The following is a 24165-nucleotide window of genomic DNA, read 5'->3' as shown; positions in this document are numbered from 1 at the left end:
GCAAATGGAATTAAGGTTACAGATGTGAACAAGGCTAAAAAGCTTGAATTTGGGTGATTATCCTGGATTATCTGGGTGAGCCTGACCTAATCACACGAGTCCTTAAAAAGAGAAAACCTTTCCCAGTTGTGGTTGGGTGGGGAGGGGGGGGAGAGAGAGAGAGAGAAAGAGAGAGAGAGAGAGATGCAACAGTTGCTGACTTGGACGATGCTAGTTTTGTCCCTGTCTCTCAGGTCATTCTCCTTCTGGAACTGGCCCTCAGTTCTGAGTTGCTCTGAGCTCGGTCTTTGGCCTCCTCTCTTTTTTTATGATAGTCTCTCCCTGTGCAGACAAATCCATTCTCATAGTTGCAGTTCTCTCATCCTAGGTGTCTTTTAGACTCTCAGAGTTACATGTCTAACTACCTATTAGATGTCTCCACCTGGCTACGCCCCAAGTGCCTCCAACTCTACTCCCCTTACTGAGCCCAGACTCCTTTGCCAACATTCCTTCATGACAAGCAGCACCATGAGACATTCATCCACAGTGCTGAGCAAGCTTGAGAGTGCGCAATCTCCTTGATATCTACTTTTCCTTTAACTCCCATAACTAATCATCATGTGGCCCTAAATATCTGCCAAAATATCTTTTGAGCTCATTCAACTCTCACCATCTTCACCTCTACCTGCATCACCATCTAGTCCCCGAACTGGTCATCCTGCAGCACTCTTAACCCTTCCAATCCGTTAGCCACAGAACATACAGACAGGCTTTTCATAATCTTGGTCTTACCTGAAGCCTGTCCATGGCAAATCTCATCTATAAGATCCAAAGGATCTGGCTTCTCCCCTTTCAAATGGCCCAGTACCCAACATGGTGGTCTTATCTCAGCTCTTGGTGTGCTCCTTCTACTTTAGGACTTTTTCCTCTGCTTGGAAACCTCTCCTCCCATCTCTGCTTGGTTAACCCATTTTTCACTTTTTAGGCCCCAGCCTGAATGTCACTTTCTCAGGGGAGCCTCTTCAAGTCCCTCAGGCTGGGTTAGGCTTCTCTGCTATAATTTCTCAAAGTACCCACACTTTTCATTTCTGGCACTTGGGAAGTGTGTAATTCATGTTTGAGTGGTCAGCTGTTCATTGGGTGTCTCCCAAACTTGACTGTTCCCCAGTATAACCTCCAAGTCCACACAGTTCCTGACATATAGTCTGATGGTTAAATTTATGAGTGAATTTGGCTACACTATGGTGCCCAGTTGTTTGGTCAAACACCGTCTAGAGGTTGCTGTGAAGGTATTTTTTAAGATGCAATTAACATTGGGGCGCCTGGGTGGCGCAGTCGGTTAAGCGTCCGACTTCAGCCAGGTCACGATCTCGCGGTCCGTGAGTTCGAGCCCTGCATCAGGCTCTGGGCTGATGGCTCGGAGCCTGGAGCCTGTTTCCGATTCTGTGTCTCCCTCTCTCTCTGCCCCTCCCCCGTTCATGCTCTGTCTCTCTCTGTCCCAAAAATAAATAAAAAACGTTGAAAAAAAAATTAAAAAAAAAAAAAAAAGATGCAATTAACATTTAAATCAGTAGACTCTGAGTAGAGCAGATTATCCAACATAATATGGGTGGGCCTCATCTAATCAGTTAAAGGCCTTACGGAAAAATACTGAGATCCTCTGAAAAGAATTCAGCCTCCAAACTACTTTTGGACTCAATACTGCAACAACAGCTCATTCTGAAATTTCCAGCTTGCTGGCTTGCTCTGAAATGTTGGTCTTGCTAGTCGCCATAATCACATATGCCAATTCTTTAAAATAAATCTCATTGCTTCCTATAAACATCCTATTGGTTCTATTTCTCTGAAGAATCTTAACTAATGCATAGTAAATGTGTAATAATTATTTTTTTACTAAGTGAAGAAATGTGTCTTTCTACAATTATTTAAATTTATGACAAATCTACTAATGTGTTTGTTTATTTGTTTGCTTGTAAAGTAACCACAGAAGAAATTCTTCAGCAATTGGATCCTGTTGTTTTTATGCAATTTGTAAGTGTGATATCCAAAAATTGGCATGGATTTTCCATTTTTTTAAATTCTGGCTTCAGTAGTTTCCATGTTTCAAAATGAATACTAGAATTCCTTGGAGTAGTTAATTGTTTTTCAAAAGACATTAATTATCTGCCTGGCATATGCTTTTTTAAAAAATTCTTAACAAAATATCCTATTTACATATAACATTATGTAGGAGTTTGAAATCTAAGAAAATGTGTTCTGAACTTGTTGCTAAAACTGTTTACAACAGCCTCAAATAATACTTAAGTATTTAAGAGTTTTATGGTCTTTTAAAAAAAATTTTAATGTTTATTTATTTTTGAGAGAGAGAGAGAGACACAGAGTGTGAGCAGGGGAGGGGCAGAGAGAGAGGGAGACACAGAATCCGAAGCAGGCTCCAGGCTCTGAGCCGTCAGCACAGATCCCGACACGGGGCTCGAACCCACGAGCTGTGAGATCATGACCTGAGCCGAAGTTGGACACCCAACTGACTGAGCCACCCAGGCAACCCAAGAGTTTTATGGTCCTAAGTTAATTATTACTCCTGATGGTACAGAGCACTGATAGAGCTATACATTGGAACACAAGGATATCATTCAGTTTAGTGATTAACCAACTTAATCACCTTGGGCAATTCACTTTGACCATCTGAGCCTCAGTGTCCTCATCTGTAAGATGAGAAACTTTTCAGCTATTATTAAAAACAACTATTCCCAGAATGACCTCATCACATTTTCATTTAAAGAAAAAAAAAAAAAAGGTAATAACTAGAGCAAATCACATGCCCATTGTGTTCTGTTCTCCTCTGTCCATAGGACTCAACAATGCCAAATGCAATAGCTCAAGATTTTGTGTTCAAATTCTTCTCGTTACTCACAATCTCATCTTTCTCTACCGATATCAAACTGCTGTCACTGCTGGTTGTAATGCATTTAGTGTTGGCATTTTGTGGTTACTCTCACTTAAGAACATAACTATTCTTATTACTTAGCCCCTTTTCAGAAATTGTTTTTCCCCTATTCTTAGTGAGGCCACTTTACTGCATTTGTCTATTCACTCATTCAAAATGATTATATTTGAATGGCCCATTCTGTGCCACACAACATGCTAGGAACAGAGATGACCAAGAAGGTATTTCCAAATCAGAGGCTTTACTACCTAGCAAAGTCATGACCACAGTAGAGCATGGCGAATGCTTTGAGAGCCAGCTATATGTTGCTAGTGTTACAGGCTCACAAAGCAGAAACATCACATCTGACTGCAGGTGGTAGATGGTGAGCATTGGGAAGACCTTCCAATGGGGTTGTTGCTTGGAGTGACTACTTAAGGATCAATAAATGCTAGGTCTAAGGCAGATCTAGGGCATCCTGGAAAGAGGAAATGCCAGAGCCTGTGTGTGCACAGGAGAGAGAGAACAAGAAAGGTCAGGGAGAGAAAGAGAACAACATTTTCACCCCTTCATTGCTGGTGTGGCTATTCTCGGCTTTTTCTCAGGGATTATAAACAAGCACTTGTTACCATAGCAACCAATTTTTAAACTACATTCTCAGAGATTTTGCATATTGGGGAAAAAAGACAAAAATCTGTGCTTCCCCCAAACTGACACAGTGTGTCTGATACACTTTGAGCTTACTTACACCCTGTCCCTCATTTGTGAGAATGGCCAAAAGGTCAAAGACACTAATTGACAGAAGTTATTACTTATTTGCAAGATTTTCATGAACTATACCTACAATGGGAATTTATAGATAGCTATTTTGTTTATATTTTTCTTACATTTTTTCCCCTGAAGAACTGCACATAAGCAGAAAAACACTGAGCTCTTGTAGCCAAATTTGGTCCATTTGCTGTAAAAAAACATTCACAGAGGCTTGGCTACAACGAACGTGTTTCTGAGGATTGCATTCCACGATGAAATTGTCAGTGATGCAAAAAAGGAAGTACATGGCACAACAAATCCATATGCAACAGACAACACTATATACTTGAAAAGCATTTTGTTATTTATTGCATCCATAGGTTTCTCTTCTATTTATATTGTATGTTCTAGAGAGAAGTCAAAAATAAATAGGAGAATACATTTCTGGTTAAACCCATGGAGTGAACACACACACACACACACACACACACACACACACACACACACAGTCTGCACCTGGAAGGACAGTGAATGTGCCCTTTGATACATTAGGGCATTGCTTGCCTCACTCTTAATGGCAGGCAGACAACAAGGGTTTTTTTCTTGCTCAAAACTTAGACCTGCATTTACAGGTTGTCCCTTTCCTTTGCTGACAATGGACTCACTCTGGCTGCTACCCGCATTTTGGGTTCATTCCAGAGAATCATCTGGCTTCGTTTTCATTCCTATTTGGCCTCCTCTTCCAGGGTTAATTAAAAACTCTTATGAATTGGCCTGGCTACTTCCAATGCTGGATGTTTTGGAACATTTACCCCACCCTGGAATTTGCAGAGAAGAGACTATTTATTGATTTTGAAAACTTTTAATTGCCCTACCTGGACTTTTAGAGGGACTACAAAATAAGACAAATAGTCTGAGGTAGGAAATAATATTGACATCACCCACATTTTATAAACAAGTAAAACTGGCACATTTTGTAAGTAATTAGGGAATAAATTTCCCCTTACTGTTTGGCTGAGAGTATTTTAATGATTTTCCATTCCTTAATCCATTCCTGAATGGGTAGATAGACAAAGCCATAAAGTGCTAAATTCATCATGCATCAAAATGGCAAAATTAAATACTTTTTTCAAATAGTGTATGTAATTTAAATGACAAAACATTATTTTCTTTTGAAACAAGTATTTTAAATCATCATTGTACCTTGTTATATCTGAATAGTTCTTTTAATTATATATTTTCCCCAACTGTACTCCCTTAATTCTATCACTCACTACTTTGCTGATATGGATAAGTGACAACACAGGTGACAGGGACCAGGAAATGGGCATCTGAACAAGGATTAGACAATGAGAGGTATTTGAATGTATTCATGTATTCAAAGAGTATCAGTAAAGTATCAGGACACAGAGTTTGCATTGATCAGCTCCAAATTGGAAATGTGAAAACTGATTTGAGGTCATAAGACAAAGTACACTACCCTTGACACCTTTTTTTTGGGGGGGGGGGGGGGGAGAGAGAGAGAGAGAGAGAATATGCAGGAGGGGCAAGGAGAGGGAGAGAGAGAATCCCAAACAAGCTCCGCACTATCAACACCAGAGTCCAATGTGGGGCTCAAACTCACGACAAACCGTGAGTTCATGACCTGAGCTGAAACCAAGAGTGGGATGCTTAACTGACTGAGGCATCCATGTGCCCCTACCCTTGACATTTTGAATCTGGACCAAGGGCTCCTCAAGCAGTAACTCTTCTTCCTTTGCTTAAGAAGCTACAAGATCCCAGGGTGAGGAGTCAGCTGGCAAGGCGGAAAATGGCCACCAGAATTTGGGACAAAGATTATAGGTCTTCAATCGGTGATTCTATCAATTAATTAATGTGTGGCAAGGAGCTACTTCCTCTTTTCTCTCATGAGGATCCTAATGCCCAACATATGAGATCACCTTATGAATTAGCAATTAGGAATACAAAGTGCCTCATACCTATTAGAAGCTCCAAATATATTTATGTTTACTGGCTGTGGTTTGGCTGAATTGTACAGCTGGGGAACAGCCATTCTCCCCACTCTGACAGGGTGCTACTGTTTGCGGTTAAATGATATGAGTTCCACAGTGCTAAGAATGTGTAACTACCAACCACAAAGTATACCTGCCCCACTCAACTGCTAGATCTAAGACAGGTGAGTCACTAAATAAACAAAATTTATTTTATTTCTAGAGTTCCCAGAACACATGGGCAACCTGCTTCTTTGGAAGAATGACAAGAAGCTCTCATCACCTCTGGTGCTTCTTAGATATTTTTTTTAACTTAAAAAGTAAAGAAAAAAATTATTTATTTTTGAGAGAGACAGAGACAGCGTGAACAGGGGAGGGGTAGAGAGAGAGGGAGACAGAAACAATCCCAAGCAGACTCCCAACTGTCAGTGCAGAGTCCGACGCGGGGCTCAAACTGACGAAACTGCAAGATCATGGCTTGAGCCAAAGTGAAGGTCCTGTGCTTAACTGACTGAGCTACCCAAGCACTGCTGACATTTCTAAGGACACAGTCTGAAGGGTCAGGAAACTCAAGTTCCCCACAGGTGGAAGCATAGTAGCTAAAAGCTTAGCATTTCTTTGAAGATTCCAGATTTATCTTTGAAGAAACCATGCAAAATTTGCCTTCCACTCTTAACACATTTTTGGGAGTTTTAATTGTAGAACCAAGGGTTTAAATCACTGATTTCTAACCCAACCAATTCTGAGAGTCTCAGCCCTGCCAATAGATAGGAATCCATGGATATGGCTCAGAGTTTGTATTTTTACAAAGTTGGCCAGGTGATTTTCTCTATCAAAGAGATCCCACCCTAGAGATGAATTCCCAACAGGTACTCCTGGTGCTGCTATGGTCACTGCACGTGAGGGTGCTTTCTATCAGGAGGAACACAAGCTGGTCCGATTGAACCTGAGATACCAAAATGATGCTCAGTAATGATTTCTACACAGACAACTACAGTGAACGCGATTTGTGAGGGGCTGAACCGTCAAGGCCCCTCACTTCCCATTCACACAGTAGGTTCAGGAGTGCATCATGACAGAATTTTGAGTCCTAATATAGGCGATCTCAACCAGGTACTCATCTGCCAATTCAGAGTTTGTCTCCTAAGCATGTGCTCCTTGCAACCGAAGGGAAACTAAACATTTTATTCAAACATGGACACACGCACATGTTGAAGATCATCTCACTTACGGACCATGGTACAACATGAATCTTTAAAAGCCTAGAAATCAGTGTTGGGGAGAACTGGGTTTCAACTCTGCTTCTGCCAGTTACACACTGTTTCATCTTGGATATCTTATTTAACCTCACTAAGGTTCAATCTCCTTGGCTGTAATACAGAGTATAAAAATAGAACATGACGCACGTAGAAAGCTGTTACGGGTATTGAATGAGAAGATAACAGCTATCAATTGTTCAATAAATATTTACCACTAATAGCAAGAGTTTTATAACCTATGTTATGACATTCTCTTCTTTCTGGGAAGTAAGATCAAAAGAAGTGCTATATTATAATTGATCAAAAAAAATCACTTGATTACTTTTAGACCCTTTTTCAAAGTGTAGGATTTTCTTTTTTTATATTGAAGACTCACAAATGTTTTTGCTGTTCTGGTGAAAATCACTTTGGTATTAATTTTCATATGGGAATTCAAGTTATTCTGAAATATTTACTCACATTTATTTTTTTAAAATTAGTAACAGATAAAAGGTGGATTTAACTGGTGGTTCAAATGGGCCACATCTTTGAGATGGATATGCACAATTTTAGAAGGGGTCGATGGACTCATACAAATATATTGTGTGTCACTATTTTATGGGCTTGGATGAAACAGAACCCCCGGAACACACCATCTCCGTGGTGGTAGAAAGAAACCAGAGGTCATGTAGACTTTAATTTTCTCTATGCCATATAAAGAGTGTATCATACAGATGTGCGCCTGTATGTGTCTACAGGTTTACAAATATGGGATCATAACAAGGTAGAAATTGCTCAAATGGGAGAACAAGCAGGGGCTTGGAAGTCAGACTTGAGTTCAAATCCTAACGCTCTCACTTACCAGACCAACATATTATTTATGTTGGGACTGTGTCTTCATCTGCAAAATGGGGGAAATAATTCCTTTCAGGTTGTTCTAAAAATAAGTTATAAAAGCACAATACATGAGGTAGAACAGGTGCTCCATAAATGTGGCTGTTAATTTAGTTAGAAATTTACATGCACCCATCAGAGTATTTTCATTTCTTCTTTAAATATTTTAAAGAAAAATCTCTCCAATATGCATTTATCCAAACTTGTTCTTATATCGCCCACCCAGCAGACATCTCTGCGTGAGTCCTGCAAGTTAAACTGAACAGTGTGTCTTCATCCTTCAAAAGAAGTTTAAATATAAATCAAGAAGACTTCAAAGACCTTTGCATGAATTTGAGGCATTACGATTTTACATATTCTACAAAATTCCCTCTTGATAAAGTCCATAGAAATTAAAAATTAACATTTTAAGTTCCACCACGTTTCTATCTTTAATTCTTCTGACTTTTCCATTAAAAAAACTCATTATTTTGTGAACAGAATTTATAAGATAATAATTCATTTATTTTCCCAAGTACCCTAAAGGGTAAACTTAAATATTATTTGGGGCCAGTAATAAAAAACCCAAATCCAACTTTACCTTATCTCTAGGCTAAGTGTCAGTGATATTTTATAAAATACCACCAAGTCCTACAAGCTACCCTGGGGTGGGGTGACCATCCCAAGATTTCCCTGAGATGGAAAAGAAAGCTATTAGTAATTACTCTGCCACAGCAAGGATACTCTAGGAACGTCCTGGGCATCTGTGATGTGCGGTTCCCTACCTCTGGGTCTCAAAACTAATGGCTCAGCCATTATAAGTATTTACTTGAATTCCTGGTGGAATCAACTTTTATATACTTAATATTCACATTTGCTTTCTTTAGGGTTTTTCTAATTATCTCACTCTTGGGAAGAAGATTTCATTATTTGATACTCAGCTAGAAATAAATTTCTCTCCTTTCTCAGGAATGGTAATAAGGTGGCAGATAAGTCTTCATCTTTTCTATTTCACCTACCAGCTCATTTTTACGTGATCATCTTGTAGCTTCAGGGAGATTTCTGCCAACACATTTGGCATTTTGTAACACCTGTTTCTGCCACAGGCCATCGCTTTTCTCAAATTTCTGTAGGATATGAACTGCTTTGCTGAGTCAAATCCCATTACCTGTGCCATAACTGCCTTAGGTCGCCCTTCATTATCAGAGGAGAATAAAGCTTTACTAGTAATGCTACTGAGGACAAAGCTAAGATTCCCTTCTCTCTGCTTTAAAAGAAATCAGCTTCATCTAAAAGCAAAACTGGGTGTATTGAGTTGCTTCCTTATTTATCCTGTTTGCCTCACAGGCTACAAATAATCAATTCCAGAGGTCAGCCTGGAAACGCAGGATATACAGGTTTCTGAACAGACACAGCTCTGCCTGAAGACTCTCCCATTATTAGGCTGTTGTGCATGCAAAACAATTAAGCAGAAATCGGAAGGATTGTTAAAGGACAATAAATAAGAGAAATGAGGTCATGCCAGTGACTGGCAACACTGATCGCTGGAAACACAACCATCAGGATGTAGCTTAATATCTGACTCAGAGATGTTGATGAGAAATTCCTAGTTCAGAAGAAAAGGAAACAAAAAGGTTGGAATTTTTTTAATTGGGATTTTTTATGTGTTTTATTTTGACTTTGGATAGTTTTTTGAGTCTCTAAGAATAAATTAATGTCTGGCTGGAACTAATGGTAAAATGGCATCAATAATTTTTCTGCTTATGAGTGAGACTAAAACTCAGTTAATACTGAACTGAAAATTAAAACAAAAAATGGCATAAATGATCGGTCCTTCAAATGAATCATCAAACTTACGAAAGAAAGCTGTTATTGTAGCAACATTACTATCCTGCGGGCAGTTACATATTTTCTTCTCAGAGAGTAAACTGTCACATAAAAGGAAGGCAAGATATATGTGTATGGACATAACGCTAATGGGCAGATTTTATAAATACTGGAAAGAGAGAAAATGCAGACATTCTTCCATAACTGCTGTGTCTAGAGTAACCAAAAACTCTGCCAAAATGTATGAAATTCTTCATAGAGAATTCCATTTTTAGGATTAAGTAATGAGCTGGAGCTAATATTCAGAATACAAGAGGTCCTTTAATGGCTTTTTTTGTTTGCTGTTTTGTTTTTTGTTTTGTTTTGTTTTGTTTCTTTGCCATTCATGTCCTAGTACTGCATATGGTAAGGAGATGGTGAAGAGCACTTTCTGAAGTGATGCAAGGGCCCTGAGGTCAGAGGTGCTCCTATCCCTCTTCACCATTTGTATTGTACTTTATGTGTCAAAATGAGGTTTGCCAGCAGGATGTCTGATCTTCCAAGTAGTTTTACAATTCTAACATGCTTTAGAAGTCTCGCATTCTGACTTGATTTTTAATAAAATGGAAACTTTAAATCAGCTTCCTGTGCTCACTGCTATTAGAACACAGAGGCTTTCTTATCCGGAAGCTTTCTCTGTTCAACTCTATTCTATTGTTTCCCACCCACACAATATCTTTTTCCCACCTCCATATTCATTCATGGAACAATCTAGACATATTTTACAGCCTACATACACTTAAAAAAAAACTACTTACAGGTTTTCTTCCACACATTTGTCTCTTCCCTCACCCACACAGACAGCCCCCTTACTCACCTCTTCCTTCAACTTCCTCACCATATTTGTGCTAGTTCACTGCCTCTCTCCACTTTCAACAGTGCTTTTCTACTTTTTAACTATTTCTCCTTTGTCCTATTTAGAAACTTGCTTTTATTCCTCTGTTTTAAATTTCCTCCTCTATATCAACTTGTCACAATGTTATTATTATCTGTGTAAATATAATGTATTGTGCACCATGCCTTCAATAGACAGTTACTAAGTACTTACTCTGCGCTAGACTAAGTACGAGACATAAGATGAATGTTCTCCACCCCTCTCCCTTTGTGTCCTCAAGGACTTCACAAGGTAATGAGAAAAATTGGGGGGGAAAAATAGCTATGAGTGCCAGAGGGTAGTTCCGGCAAACTGGGCTGTATTAAATTCAACACTTTCCATTACAAACAAGTGGACCGGTTGGATAAATGGTAACATTTAAAGATGCCTATCTGGGCTTTCAAGAAAGAAAAATACATTCCAAAAGGTCAAAAGGTAAGAGGGAACTAAAAACTAGAGACAGGGAAATACACGCATTGAAAAATGGTATGAATGGGGCATTAAGTGTCCAGGAGCCAAGAGCTTGGATTTTAATGCCCACAAGATGCAGATAATAGGGTTCTGAGCTTGTGTAAGGCTGGAAGCTGGAAACAGACCCCATGTATGCAGCCATGTTAGAATTTAAACAAATTCTAGAGTGTGTAATATGGGTAAAGGGGTAGTTAAACAGGGGTAGTCAATCAAGCACAACAGAGTCCATAGGTACAAACCCAGTATAAACAGGGAATTAGTAAATGAGAAAAGTCACGTTAAATTCAGTGGGTAACAGCACAAAATAAAGAGTGCTCAATCAACTGTCTAACTGTATGAAGAAATTTAGATTTCTGCTTTACACTAAGACATTTCTATACCATTTTAGTAAAATATACCTGACATAGAATAAATTGCACATATTAAAATATACAGACTGGGGGGCTCGGTTGGTTGGGCATCCAACTCTTAATTTCAACTCAGGTCATGATCTCATGGTTGTAAGATCGAGCCCCACATGGGCTCCATGATGGGCACGGAGCCTGCTTAAGATTCTCTCTCTCTCTCTCTCTGCCCTTGCCTCAGTCTTTCTCTCTCTCAATAAGTATTTTTAAAACATGTACAGCTTTGATAAATTTTAAGTGCACAGAACCACGACCAAGATAATGAACATGTCAATCAACCTCAAAGGTTTCCTAATGCCCCTTGGTTACCCCTACTTTTATCCCCATCCTTACTCCCAGGCTGTCACCGATTTCCTTTTTGTCATTACAGACAAGCTTGCATTTTTTAGAATTCTGAATTCATGGAATCACAGAATATGTAATTTTTTTCATCTGGCTTCATTCGCTCAGCATAATTATTTTGAGATTCATCCAAGATGTTGTATATATCAATTCCTCATACTTTTTTTTATTGCTAAATAGTATTCATCATATGGATATAACCACAATTTGTTTATTCATCAACCTGTTGGTATAAATTTGGGTTCTTAGAAGTTTGGGCTATTATAAATACAGTCACTAGGTAGAAGTCTTTTTTTATGGATATATGTTTTCATTGCCCCTGGTAAGATACCTAGAATGGAATAAACGGAATATATGGTAGGTGTCTGTTTAACTTTCTAAGAAACTGCCCAACTGTTTTTCCAAGTAGTTACACCACTTCTCATTTCCATCTTATTTAAATAAGAGATGAAAATACTCAGATGGTATTATGGCAGCACGCTCCTCTTTCTGTCACTCCGAGGAAAACCTCCAAATGCACACTTGGAATCTGCTTAGTCTTTCTGCCCACAGGTTTACATTTTTTCAGTCTGGCTTGTCTTGAATACTTATGTTAAAAAATCAGACAAAAAAATTTTGAGGAAGCAGAGAATATAGAACAGAGCCCATAAATACTTTTTTGTTCCATTTAGACACAGATTTTTCTCCTAAGAATTGCAGAAACTTTCTTGTTAATCACCTAGATTAAAATGCAGTTAGTAGATACACTTACCCTGGTTTCGTGTCATTTACTACACAGTGATAGGTAAATGTTCCAAACATCTGAACTCCTAAAATTCCATAAAGAAGTAGAAAGAAAAGTAGGAAAATCGAAACGCTCCATATTTGTTCTCCTGATCGCCTAGGAGGGGAGGGAAAAGTAGGTAAAACTTACAAAAATGTCCTAGACTTTCCTCCTTAACATCTATAAAAACAGTGCTTACTTTAAAATGTTTGTAATTCTGGTCCTTGGTAGTTCAAATCGGAAATAAATCCGGAATGCCCGAATCATAATTAGTGGCCGTGGGATCCGCAACATGCCCCAAGGTGACATCTGGTCAACTATATCAGCAATTTCAAATACCTGTAAATTAAGAGGTCAATAAACAAGCTCAGGGCTTCCCTTAGCATTGTCTGCAGTCACAGCAAACACAGATGGTATCAGGAGGTTCACCCAGCACTCTGGGCTTGGCCCTGCATTTTCTTCCACTGAAATGGATTTTCTTTTGAGTCCACCTGGAAGCTACAGCTATCTCTAGAGAAAATGAATACATAAACTAATGTAAATGCCACTGCTCTTAGTAATTTCCCATGTAATTCATCAAAGCACAGTTTTTATTACAAAAACAAATGCCAACTTAGGATACAGAGCAAGTATGCTAAGTCGTCTTCACTAATAATAATAATAAAAGTTCTTTGGTGGAACTTTTAAAATATCTAGAACATGAAGTAGTGGAGAAAGGGTTAAAATTACTATAAAAAATAAAAAGGAATTGTACCATTTACTAAACAGAGGCAAAATGATAATTAGAAAACGTCTGTCAATCACAGAATAGCTATTAAATGGAAAAGAACACATTAATATGCAGGATGAAATCAGACTGTTGGAGAGGCGAGCTTTATAAAAATAAGGAGAGATCTTCAATAAGCGTTATGATGACTTTGCGGGATGGATGTGAATTTGTGTTATTCTAAATTTTTTAATGACGAATATGGTAACTTGCGTTGAATTAAATGCAAAATCAAGCCTGAATGAATGCATGGAAATGAATTCTATTATCTGGGAAAGTCCCACCTTTAGGCCTTTTTAATATATGTTCCCCATTTCTCATAGTAAGGCATTTTCTATTTGGAATATAGTATTTTATGTTCATCCCAATGTATCTACACTTTTCAGCCGTTTTTAGTGAGGATTCAGTCACATAAAAGACGGATTTTGAATTTTTAAATTAAATTTCCTTTATTTCAATAAATATATTTTTACACCTTTTTAGTAAGAAGTAATTTGCTGTCGTATTGATGTTCATTACTGATTAAAGTCATTCACAGATGTGACAGACAATGATTAAAATGTTATGGTTTTTTTTCTCATAAACATTTTAAATAACATAATGTTGTAGTAAGTTACACTATGACATTTGACATATATTTGTTACTATTTTTATTGAGATTTTCAATGCAAAACAATGCACATTTTGGAAAATACCCCCTTGTAATTTAAAAGTTTTAATTACCTGCAATACCAATGAAACCCAAAGGCAGAAGACCATAAATCCATCAAAAACACACCAGCGATCTTTCACATAGGAACTATCCCCCTAAAAATAAATTGCATGTGGAGTTATCACACAAAATTAATAACTTCAAAAAAAATCTGTGGAAAGAAGGGCCAAATGTTAATTCGGTATAAGCTATCCATAATTTTTGTTTCATAGCTGAACACACTTTCCAAAGGAATACCTTTAGCATTTTAAATGAAGCATTTTTATATAAAGAAAATAATTTATAAAACACAAGTGACTGCAGAGTGAGACATGGAAAATTTTAAGTTCACACAAATGGAAATCATCATCATTTTTTATCTTAGCCACACAGATTCTACCATTTAAGAAACCAGAGGCCATCCTACTCAGTAGGCAGCTTAAGCCCCCAACCAGCTCTCTTCCTACAAGAACTAAGAGCCACAGGGATCAGCATGAAGGCCTTTCAGACTGTGAACCAACCACCATCAGTAGGAAATTAACCACGAATTCACCGTGAGCTACATTAAAAGTGAAGAATACACTTGCCTTCAGTAGTAAATATATCAAATATATATTGATTTCAACTGTAATTGGAATCATATGTGATAAAAAAGACACACTACTTTCATCTTTGAATAATCAATCTACTCTGACACTAGAATGCAAATTTTTTAAAAAATGGGAATTAAAAAAAATTTCCCTTTCAAATAACAAACCAGAGAACTCCATTAGTTGAGAATTGGAACCTTAAATAGAAAGGCCTTTTCTTTCTTAGAACTGCCCCATTAAGTCACTAGTTTCATCACAATATATGGGACTCAATTCTGAATTCAGTGACATCTATTATTACCAACTCTTACTGAACCTGCTTAGAAAATAAAAATAGGAACAGAATGCCAAGATTTTTTTTTAAATGATGAAATGTGTTGTAGGATATTTGTACATAATTTCCAGAACCATCCACCCTTAGTAATAAATAAGTTATCAAAAAAGATTCCTTGAGAAGTTTCCAGGAATAATTTTTATTATTCACCAAACTAACAGTATGATAAGCCACTTAGTAAAAGTTATCTGACTCAGAGATGAAGTATAAATTCAGCTTAGTAACACGGAGGAATCATCTACTTTACACAGAGGATGTATAACACTGGGGTGCCTGGGTGGCTCAATTGATTAAGCATCTGACTTTGACTCAGGTCATGATCTTGAAGTTCATGAGTTCGAGCCCTGTGTCAGGCTCTGCGCTGACAGCTCAGAGCCTGGAGCCTGCTTCAGATTCTCTTTGAAATGTCTCCCTCTCTTTCTACCCCATCCTTGCTTGCACTGTGTCTCTGTCTCTGTCTCTCTCTCTCTCTCTCTCACAAAAATAAATAAACATTAAAAAATTTTTTAAAAAGAGGAGGTATAATGCCTACTAAAACACAAACACACATACACACAAAACAATCTTGCATAGAAAAGTGTATATGTACACACGCAGCTAATGTGTAAGATAGAATAACTTACAATAAACCTATAAACATAGTGGGGAAGACAGGAAAATTAATTCTATGGAGAGTTTAAAGAAAACAATGCTAGTTCCCAAACGCCTAAATAATTTTATCAGTGGTGAGAGAATCCACCAAATTTGGTAACTCATGTACTTGAGAAGATTCACAAAAGAGATATGAAAGTAAACCCTGAGTCTTGGGGTCTGGGTCATGAGGACAATGACCTGTTAAGTGTTATGATCGTTATATGATGATTTAAACCTGAAGAAGAGAAAAATAGCACCTCAGAGAGCCACTGGTTCTGAGTATGTGCATGCACACACGCGCACACACACACACACACACACACATCACATACAGAAGAAATAATTTAAGGATATGATAGTTGCCCTCAAAACCTTACAAAACATCTTTCATTATAAGCGTCATGTTTGCCTGGTATATTGCATAGTTAGCTGAAAATATGAATTAATTATAATCTAAATGTAGACAATATAGCCAATATAAAATTGAATTTTCTATGAGTCTAATTTCAGTTGATATCCAAAAGGATGACAAAATACAAATTACTTAAAGTTGCACTTTGAAGATTCCCTTGAGTTTCTTAATATACTAAGCAAATTTATTGTTCATTCATTCACTCAATGTATAGAATATCTTCATGATCTAGACAGTGTTTAAGGCTGTAATGAAAGGAGTGAAAAAAAAAAACAAAACTCCTACCCTTATGTGATTTACATTCTCAGTTTTAAAAAATGTTGAATATACAGGGGTCCCTGGGTGGCTCAGTCGGTTAAGTGTCTGACTTCAGCTCAGGTCATGATCTCATAGTTCGTGAGTCCGAGCCCCACGTCAGGCTCTGTGCTGACAGCTCAGTCTGGAGCCTGCTTCAGATTCTGTGTCCCTCTCTCTCTGCCTCTCCCCTGTTCATGCTCTCTCTCAAAAAGAAATATTAAAAAATTTTTAGAAAAAAAGGTTAAATATACAATATATGTTGATATATCCTAGGAAGAAAAATAAGTGTACATTTTCAAATTGACTTTTATTAAACAAATGTACTTTTTACTGGAATGTTGGCAGAAAGAGACAAAAATATCACTTGATCTTTATTTTAAGAATGAGGCATAGTTGTGATTGTTTAAAAAAAAACACAAAAAATTCCAAAAATGAAAACTGAAATTTTATGGGATGCAACAGAGAACTATTTTAAGCTAGTTCTTAACTTTTAACTTAGGCTAGTTTTAACTTTCTAAGGAACCTCCATACTATTTTCCACAGTGGCTGCACCAGTTTGCATTCGTACTAACAGTGTTAGAGGGCTCCACTTTCTCCACATCCTTGCCACCCTCCGATCCAGCAATTATACTACTAGGTATTTACCCAAAGAAGACAAAAATACCAATTTGTAGGGATACATGCACCCTGATGTTTATAGCAATATCTACAATAGCCAAATTATGGAAAGAGCCCAAATGTCCACTGACTGATGAATGGATACAGAAGATGTGGTATATTGGTATGGTGGTGAAATAGTCCACTAGGCATAAGTTTTATGTATTATTTTTTGGCTTAGGTTACCAAGAGGCATTTAATATATATAAAAACCTTTAATAGGCAGTACAGTGAGCTGGGATACAAAGACGAGCAACACTCAGACCTCACCCTCCACCTCGTAAGTTTTGCTCTTTTCGTGTTCATTATTCATGCTGTCCTATCTTCCTGAAAAATCCTCCCAAGTCTGTGCCAACTTTTTCCTTCAGATTCTGATCTGACCACAGCCCACCCTGATCAATGCTTTAGCTCACACATAATGCAGCAAGCAGCGTTTCAGCCCATACATGTTAAAAAGGTTCATATTGTCTAACTTCCAGAATCGTCCTTTGTAATTCCCACCTGGTTGTTTAATGAATTACAATTTACTCCCTCCTGTTAATCAGTTCCTGTTTATCAGTTTTGAAGTTTGAGTTTTCCACTTAAATCTTTTCTAAACATATTCCCTGGTGTTGCATTAAAAAATAGTTTCTCCTCATTGCAAATGAGTCTTTTCTGAAGATTAGTAACACCTTGTGACTGGACAATTTCGGGCACCTTGCACAGAGTGTGACAACCAGAAGATATCAAAGAATTAGATAAGCGTATATATGATGTCTTACAGAGTTTCTGCAGATTACAATGCATACAGTAAGAAGTCCATTCATATGCCTCATGAATGCATCCATTTAAGCATCCATTCACTGAAATTAGTATTGTTCCTTAACAGGAATGATTCTTTGACTTCTGGCAAAGAGAGAAAGATGTATTATTATCTTTCAAGTTAATATCTAAAAGTTACGACTTTTTTCCTATATGATCATGAAAGACCACAGATGAAATTATAAGATAGCTTTTGGGTATTTCCTGGATGCATACAGTTTGACTGAAGAAAGGCTACAGGCCATGCAAATGGGAATCGGGTCAATGTGCATATACTTTGTGCACTATAATGTAGTTGCAAATATGACTGAATGGAAATTGATATCATGTTAATCACTATTGATAATCACTAAGGCTTCATAAGCTTAAAACAACTTTTTAAAAATATTTATTTTTGAGAGAAAAAGAGGTAATGTGAGCTGGGAAGGGGTAGAGAAAGAGTGGGGGGGGACACAGCATCCAAAGCAGGCTCTTTGCTGAGATAAGACAGCCCAACTTGGGGCTTGAACTCACAAAACGTGAGATCATGACCTGAGCTGAAGGTAGATGCTTAACCAACTGAGCCACCCAGGTGCCCTTAAAACAACTTTTAATACATAGACTTTGAATCTGATGCTTTGAAATGTAATCTCATAATACATTTTGTGTCTGACACATTTACCAAATTGCCTCTTTTTTCATTCATGTTGTCAAAGACTTTTAATCATAATTGGTTATGTCCATATCCTTTTAAAATCCTCCTGTATTTAAAAAATTTTTTTTTTACATTTTATTTATTTTTGAGAGAGAGAGAGAGAGAGAGAGAGAGAGAACAAGTGGGGGAGGGGCAGAGATAGAGGGAGACACAGAACCCAAGACAGGCTCCAGGCTCTGAGCTGTCAGCACAGAGCCCGATGTGGGGCCCGAACCCATGAACCGTGAGATCACGACCTGAACCGAAGTCAGTTGCTTAACCGACTGAGCCACCCAGGCGCCCCCCAAAAAATCCTCCTGTATTAACACCCAAGTTATATTCGCAAGTTATAAGCTGTCCCTTTTCCCTACCTCCAGAATATGTAACCAGAGCCTAACATACAGGTACTCAAGAAATGTTAACACCTCAAATATGGCAGAAAGGTTTTAATTTGCCTGTTCCATCCACAAAAATGGAGAGCAGACAATGCTGAGGCAGAAATCTGCATGCTGGTGGCTGAGGAGTTATTCAAGAGTTGTCTGTCAATTTTTACAAAGGTAAATACTCAGAGGCTGCCAATCAATTATACAGTATAAGAGAGTAACCTAAATTGCCATGCAAGTATTTAATAAGCAGAGAAACCAAACACATTTATCTGAAGACATTTCTAAGGATACAGTTTGCCTTTGCAAAAATGATAGGCACTGGTCTAGCTTCCTGAGCACATGATTTATTGTTCCCCATTCCCAGGGCCCATCTGTCACTGTGTCTTAGCCTTATTATTTATCACTTCAATAGTGCTCAGAGCATGCATGTTACTTTTACCTATGTTTATTGCCACATGAAAAATAGACAAACAAGGATTGTCTGAAGAATTTGCAGTCTGCAATACATGGAATGTTCTGCAACAACACAAACATCTATCACCCAAATGGTTTATTTCTGCCTCCAGGGACTTGGTGAGCTAGACTGCTTCTCAGAATAGGGATTAGTGGTGAGGCAATTAGAAACAAATTATTGGGGAGTGGCAATGAATTGGCAGACCTTCAAGCATGAGGAACATTATAAAAGCTGTGAAATCCTTAAAATAATACATACCTCAAACAAAAATTTTTGAAGACATTTCTTGCCAGAAGGATTTCCTGCCTCAGTTTCTCCTGCAGTGCACGGAGTATGTCACCTCTGGAGTGAACCACTCAAATCCAAAGCAGATCAGGTCACTCTCAGAGTTGAGTCTCCCATGTACCTTTACTGACCCTTTACTTCCATCCCCCAAGACCCCTGCCACAGACCACATTTACTCAGGACACTGGCTTCACGTTCCTCTTTCTTCAAGACTTCTCCAATATCCCCAAGAAAACTTTTTCACTATTTCTTGTGCCCTCTCTCCCCATATGTTTTACAAAACACCATTACAGCATTTTTGCAAAACTACAAAGGTGTGTCTCTCAATCTGAATTCTCACTATTTATATTTGCAAAAATATTTGTCCCCAGATCACTATGTTACTAGAAAATCTCTATAATGAATCGGCATGTGTGCCAGTGGAAACATTGAAGCTGCCCATAAATCCTTCAAGAAGGTCTGGGTACAATGTAGGTACAGCTCTGTTGCTCTTTTGGGCTAAATCTTGTCCTGGCATTGATCATCTACTTCACAAATAAGGGTCAAGTGAATCACAATCTTCCTCTGCCCATCTTCCCTCAGAGGGTTAGCTTTTCACGGGACCAGGGACTAAAGTCTACGAACTCAGGTCATTTGATCTTGCTTCAACAATTTTAAGACATCTTATCCACCCCCCTCCACCCCAACATAGTTTAACATTTCTAAATTTAGGATGTATCTTGTAATCAATTGCATCAATTGATTGCATTCATTACAATCTTACATCTTACAATCAAAGTGTAATTAGAAGCACTTTTTCTTTCCTAGGGACTATAACGTGATGCCTCACCTTACAACGGATGACCTCATAGATTCAATCAAATGTGACAGATAGTCCTTTTGCATATTATTTCTTTGCTTATTTACATAAGAGCACATGACCCCACTCTTGTTTGGTGCATACAAAACATCCACTCCTGAATTCCTTAAGTACAAATAACTGAGCAATAGGTGTTTTAGATGTTGTTCATTATACAGAAATGTGAGGGGGAATTATACGGTGTTAGAGAACAATTTAGTGATATTTGGAGAAGTTGGTCGGGGTTTCTGTAATACATTATTAATTTTCCATTTAAACTGATGGAACACAGGCACCTGTTTTCTGCAAATATGCTGAAATATATTTGCAGGAATAGGTTAGATGCAGAAACTCAGAGGTGCTCATAAGTGGTTTACAAGTCAGATCCACAAAGTGGAGTTCTGCTCTTTGTCTCTTCTCCTAGGGCAGTGGTGATATCATTACAAGTGGTCCAATCAACGTCTGCCAACTGATTAAACGGAAACTTGGAAACAGTACTTGGGATTAACAATATAACTCTCTCTTATATTTATATTATACTTCTATCTTAAGCACCTTAAAATTTTAGGATCTTGAATATATATTTATGCATAGTTTAACATATGAGACAAAACACTAGGTCAATAAAACTAGTGACCAATACTAGAAAGCCACAGTGTCAGGACTTTTGCTTCAAAAACTAAAGTTTCTGGATTTGGCTTGCTGCAGGTGATTCTATAAACTAGGTGATTAGTGGATCACATTCTCTTAAGCATTAGGTAGGAATTTTAGGTGTACCATAACATTGCCAAAGCAGGCTAGGTATAATTTTAGAGCATTGTATATGATGATGAGCACAGCACACTGGTTTGCTTCTATCAATATTTTATATGGACAAATATAGTTCTACCCGTGGAAAACACTCTTCCAAAAATAAAAGACCAGAATTCCCCAAATCCCTGACATATGTGTACACCGACTCACTCATACTCTTCCAACAGAAGACACATGACATATTGCTGTTAATCACTTAATAACTAAATCTGACTGCTCCTCAGAAATATCGTGGTGAAATCAGTGCATATGGTACGATTTCCAACCAAAATATTTGTACAGCTCTGTTACAAAAAATGTAAAATCTTATTAACAAAAGTATAACCTGATGCTTAAAATAGAATATGAGATGCACATATACATTCATAGTGATCCTGTATACGTGTGGAAAAAACACAAGTGTTAAGCCCTATAAGTGAACAAACACAGCACGTGTTTGCAAATTTTCTGGGTAAAGTCACTAAAAAATCGAGAGGTAACTGTAGTGCTATTGGCCAATGAATTAAGGTAGAGAGAGTATGGAAATATTTTATGAAAACACAAGTTTTTTAGCAGACAGGTGTTTAATAAAAGTTTAAAAAATATAGCAGGGTTAATTAATGAGAGCACAGTAATTCAAACTTGAGGTCCTCTGGAAAATGATCATACAGCCCCTATATGGGCTGATGTATTTTATTATGGACTAACTTAAATACTTACATCTTTCTCCCTCAACTGTAAAACCAAAACAAATTTATAAATACAAAAATACAAGGCCAATAAAATTTAAATTGACGACATAAATTTACTGCAACATGATATTTTGCTAAAATTAAGTATTTTTTTTTAAAGTTCATTTATTTATTTTGAGAGAGAGAGACAGATCATGAGCAGGGAGGGGCAGAGAGAGAGGGAGACAGAGGATCCGAAGTGGGCTCTGTGTTGACAGCAGAGAGCTCCATGCAGGGCTTGAACCCAAGAACATGGGATGCTAACCTGAGCTAAAATCAAGAGTCAGATGCTCAATCAACTGAGCCACCCAGGACCCCCGCTAAAACTAAGTCTTATGAAAAGTCTGAGATTTGTTCCCAGCTTTAGCATATAATCCAAAAATTTCAAATTGTATATACTTAAGGTGTACAACTTAGTTGTTGACATATGTTTATAACTCAATAAGAAAACAAATAACCTGATTTTAAAAGGGCAAAGGACAAGAATAGACATTTCTCTAAAAAAGACATACACATGGCCAACAGGTATATGAAAAGGCACTCAACTTCACTAATAATCAGGAAAATTAAAATCAAAACATAATAAGATATTATTGCATATATGTTAGGATTTACCAAAAAGACAAGAGATAACAAGTGTTGGGAAGGACGTGGAGAAAAAAGAACCCTGTGTACTGTTGCAGGGAATTTCAACTGGTACAGCCATTATAAAAAAAAATATGGAGATTCCTAAAAAAATTAAAAACAGAAATACTTTATAATCCAGCAATCCCACTTCTGGCTTATATGTCCAAAGGAGTATATGTCCAAAAGAAGGTAAGTTAAGTTTCAAATACAAGAATGTAATCTCAAGTCCAATATACTCTTTGGTCTGTATCTGTCATAACATGCATGTTTGCAGAAATACGTGTTACAAAAATGATAATAAAGTCATGGCTTTCTGCAGTGGGGGGTACAAGGGTGAAAATTCAGTGAGATGATAAATTTAAAGCTTGGTTCAGGAACATCAAACTTCCTATTTAACTACATTTAATCAAAATGTCAGTTAGCATTTAAATACTGAACACCAGTTTTAATGAGATATGAAGCTGTAACGATTACTTCAAGATAATGTTAGCAATGCAGCATTACTAAAATCTGCATTATATTTGTGTTTAATACAAATATTCCTAAATGAAAAATAGAAATCTGTGTTTGATGTTTATTTTCAATTTTCAATTCTTACAGACTGAAAATTAAAAAAACATTTTTAGTTTTAGTCAATAGCTCATCATCCAAATATTGATGGAAGTCAGAAGACACTGGACATGACTCAATAACAGCATTTTGAAAACAAACTGGTCATAAAGCAAATATTTTATTTAATGACTGCTTTGACTTTTAATATTTGAACTATTAAAACCTCTGTTCATTCAGCGCTCTGTTCACTTGGCATGAATATATTAAGTCTACCTCTGTTCTTCTTGTCATTAGACTGTGACAGTGAAATGTCTGTCATTTTCATGATGTGAAATCCAAGGCTTAATTTATTAAATAACTCAAGAAACAAAACTTTTACTCTAGGAAATGTCATGCTTTTGTTCATTCAAATTGGAATCTCAAAGAAATCAACACATGGTGATTTTAATCCCAAAGTAATCCATCCAGAATATTCAGAGATTGTCATTGCCTGAATAGCCAACATACACAAGTGCCAGGGTCATCCGAGGCCCTCTGGGGAATCACAGAATTAAAAACAGGGCTAGGCTGTGCTGGGCGTGAAGTTACAGTGGCATAAAAAATTCCTCCACCCTCACAAGACCACTTTTCCTCCAAGTTGACCTCCTGGTTTAGCTACCAATTTTGAGTACCTTGACATATCTAAACCTAATGTTTAAAATAACTGGCCTAGCAAGTTTGTGAAAAACCTAGACAATCTTCAAATCATTCTGAAATCCACTGGTTGAGGTATGGCAGGTGCCCACTGCTCCCATGAACCAGCACTTTTCCCGGTGGGCTGTGGGTCACATATTAGAGCCATGTTGCCTTTCCTGGGGGCCATGCTTACTATACTCACAATAGGCTCTTGGTGATTCTCTGAGTTTACTGGTTTCTTGGTAAATGCAGTGGTGGTAGATTGCGGTGGCTTTGAGGATTCCTTTCAAGTTCAATTGTTGAACTTGAAACTGAATTTCTCTTTTACATGTATACCCCAATTTTCTGTGAGTTTCCACAGAACTCAGAAGTTTCCACAAACTCTGTGAAGTTTCCACAAACTTCAGAAAACTCTTTTCAAAGCTTCTTACAATATCTAACAATAGCAAGCAGCTGCCTGGTCAAGTGGCTAGCTGAAACTAATTCTGCAGTGA

At 37.5% G+C, this 24165-nt stretch overlaps 1 protein-coding gene across 6 annotated transcripts in view; it reads right to left on the bottom strand.

Moving 5' to 3' along the window:
* Window positions 1–24165, bottom strand: part of NALCN (sodium leak channel, non-selective) — a 317181-nt gene that overhangs the window by 267471 nt on the left and 25545 nt on the right. For 4 of the 6 annotated variants that reach the window (XM_053890708.1, XM_053890599.1, XM_053890552.1 and 1 more), the window contains 3 exons: window positions 13967–14050; window positions 12677–12816; window positions 12466–12594 (listed from right to left, as the gene is read on the bottom strand). The exons of 1 other annotated variant lie outside the window; for it this stretch is intronic. In XM_053890708.1, coding sequence (XP_053746683.1) covers window positions 12466–12594; window positions 12677–12816; window positions 13967–14050 — 353 coding nt within the window. The remainder of the gene's footprint in view (window positions 1–12465; window positions 12595–12676; window positions 12817–13966; window positions 14051–24165) is intronic. One more of the 6 variants, XM_053890639.1, reaches the window with a different exon arrangement.

This window comes from Panthera pardus, unplaced genomic scaffold (genome assembly GCF_024362965.1).
Source record: "Panthera pardus isolate Hobbes unplaced genomic scaffold, ASM2436296v1 HiC_scaffold_1, whole genome shotgun sequence".
Taxonomy (NCBI): Eukaryota; Metazoa; Chordata; class Mammalia; order Carnivora; family Felidae; genus Panthera; species Panthera pardus.
Note: the sequence above shows the minus strand (reverse complement) of the source record. Positions and strands in the feature narration are given on the sequence as shown.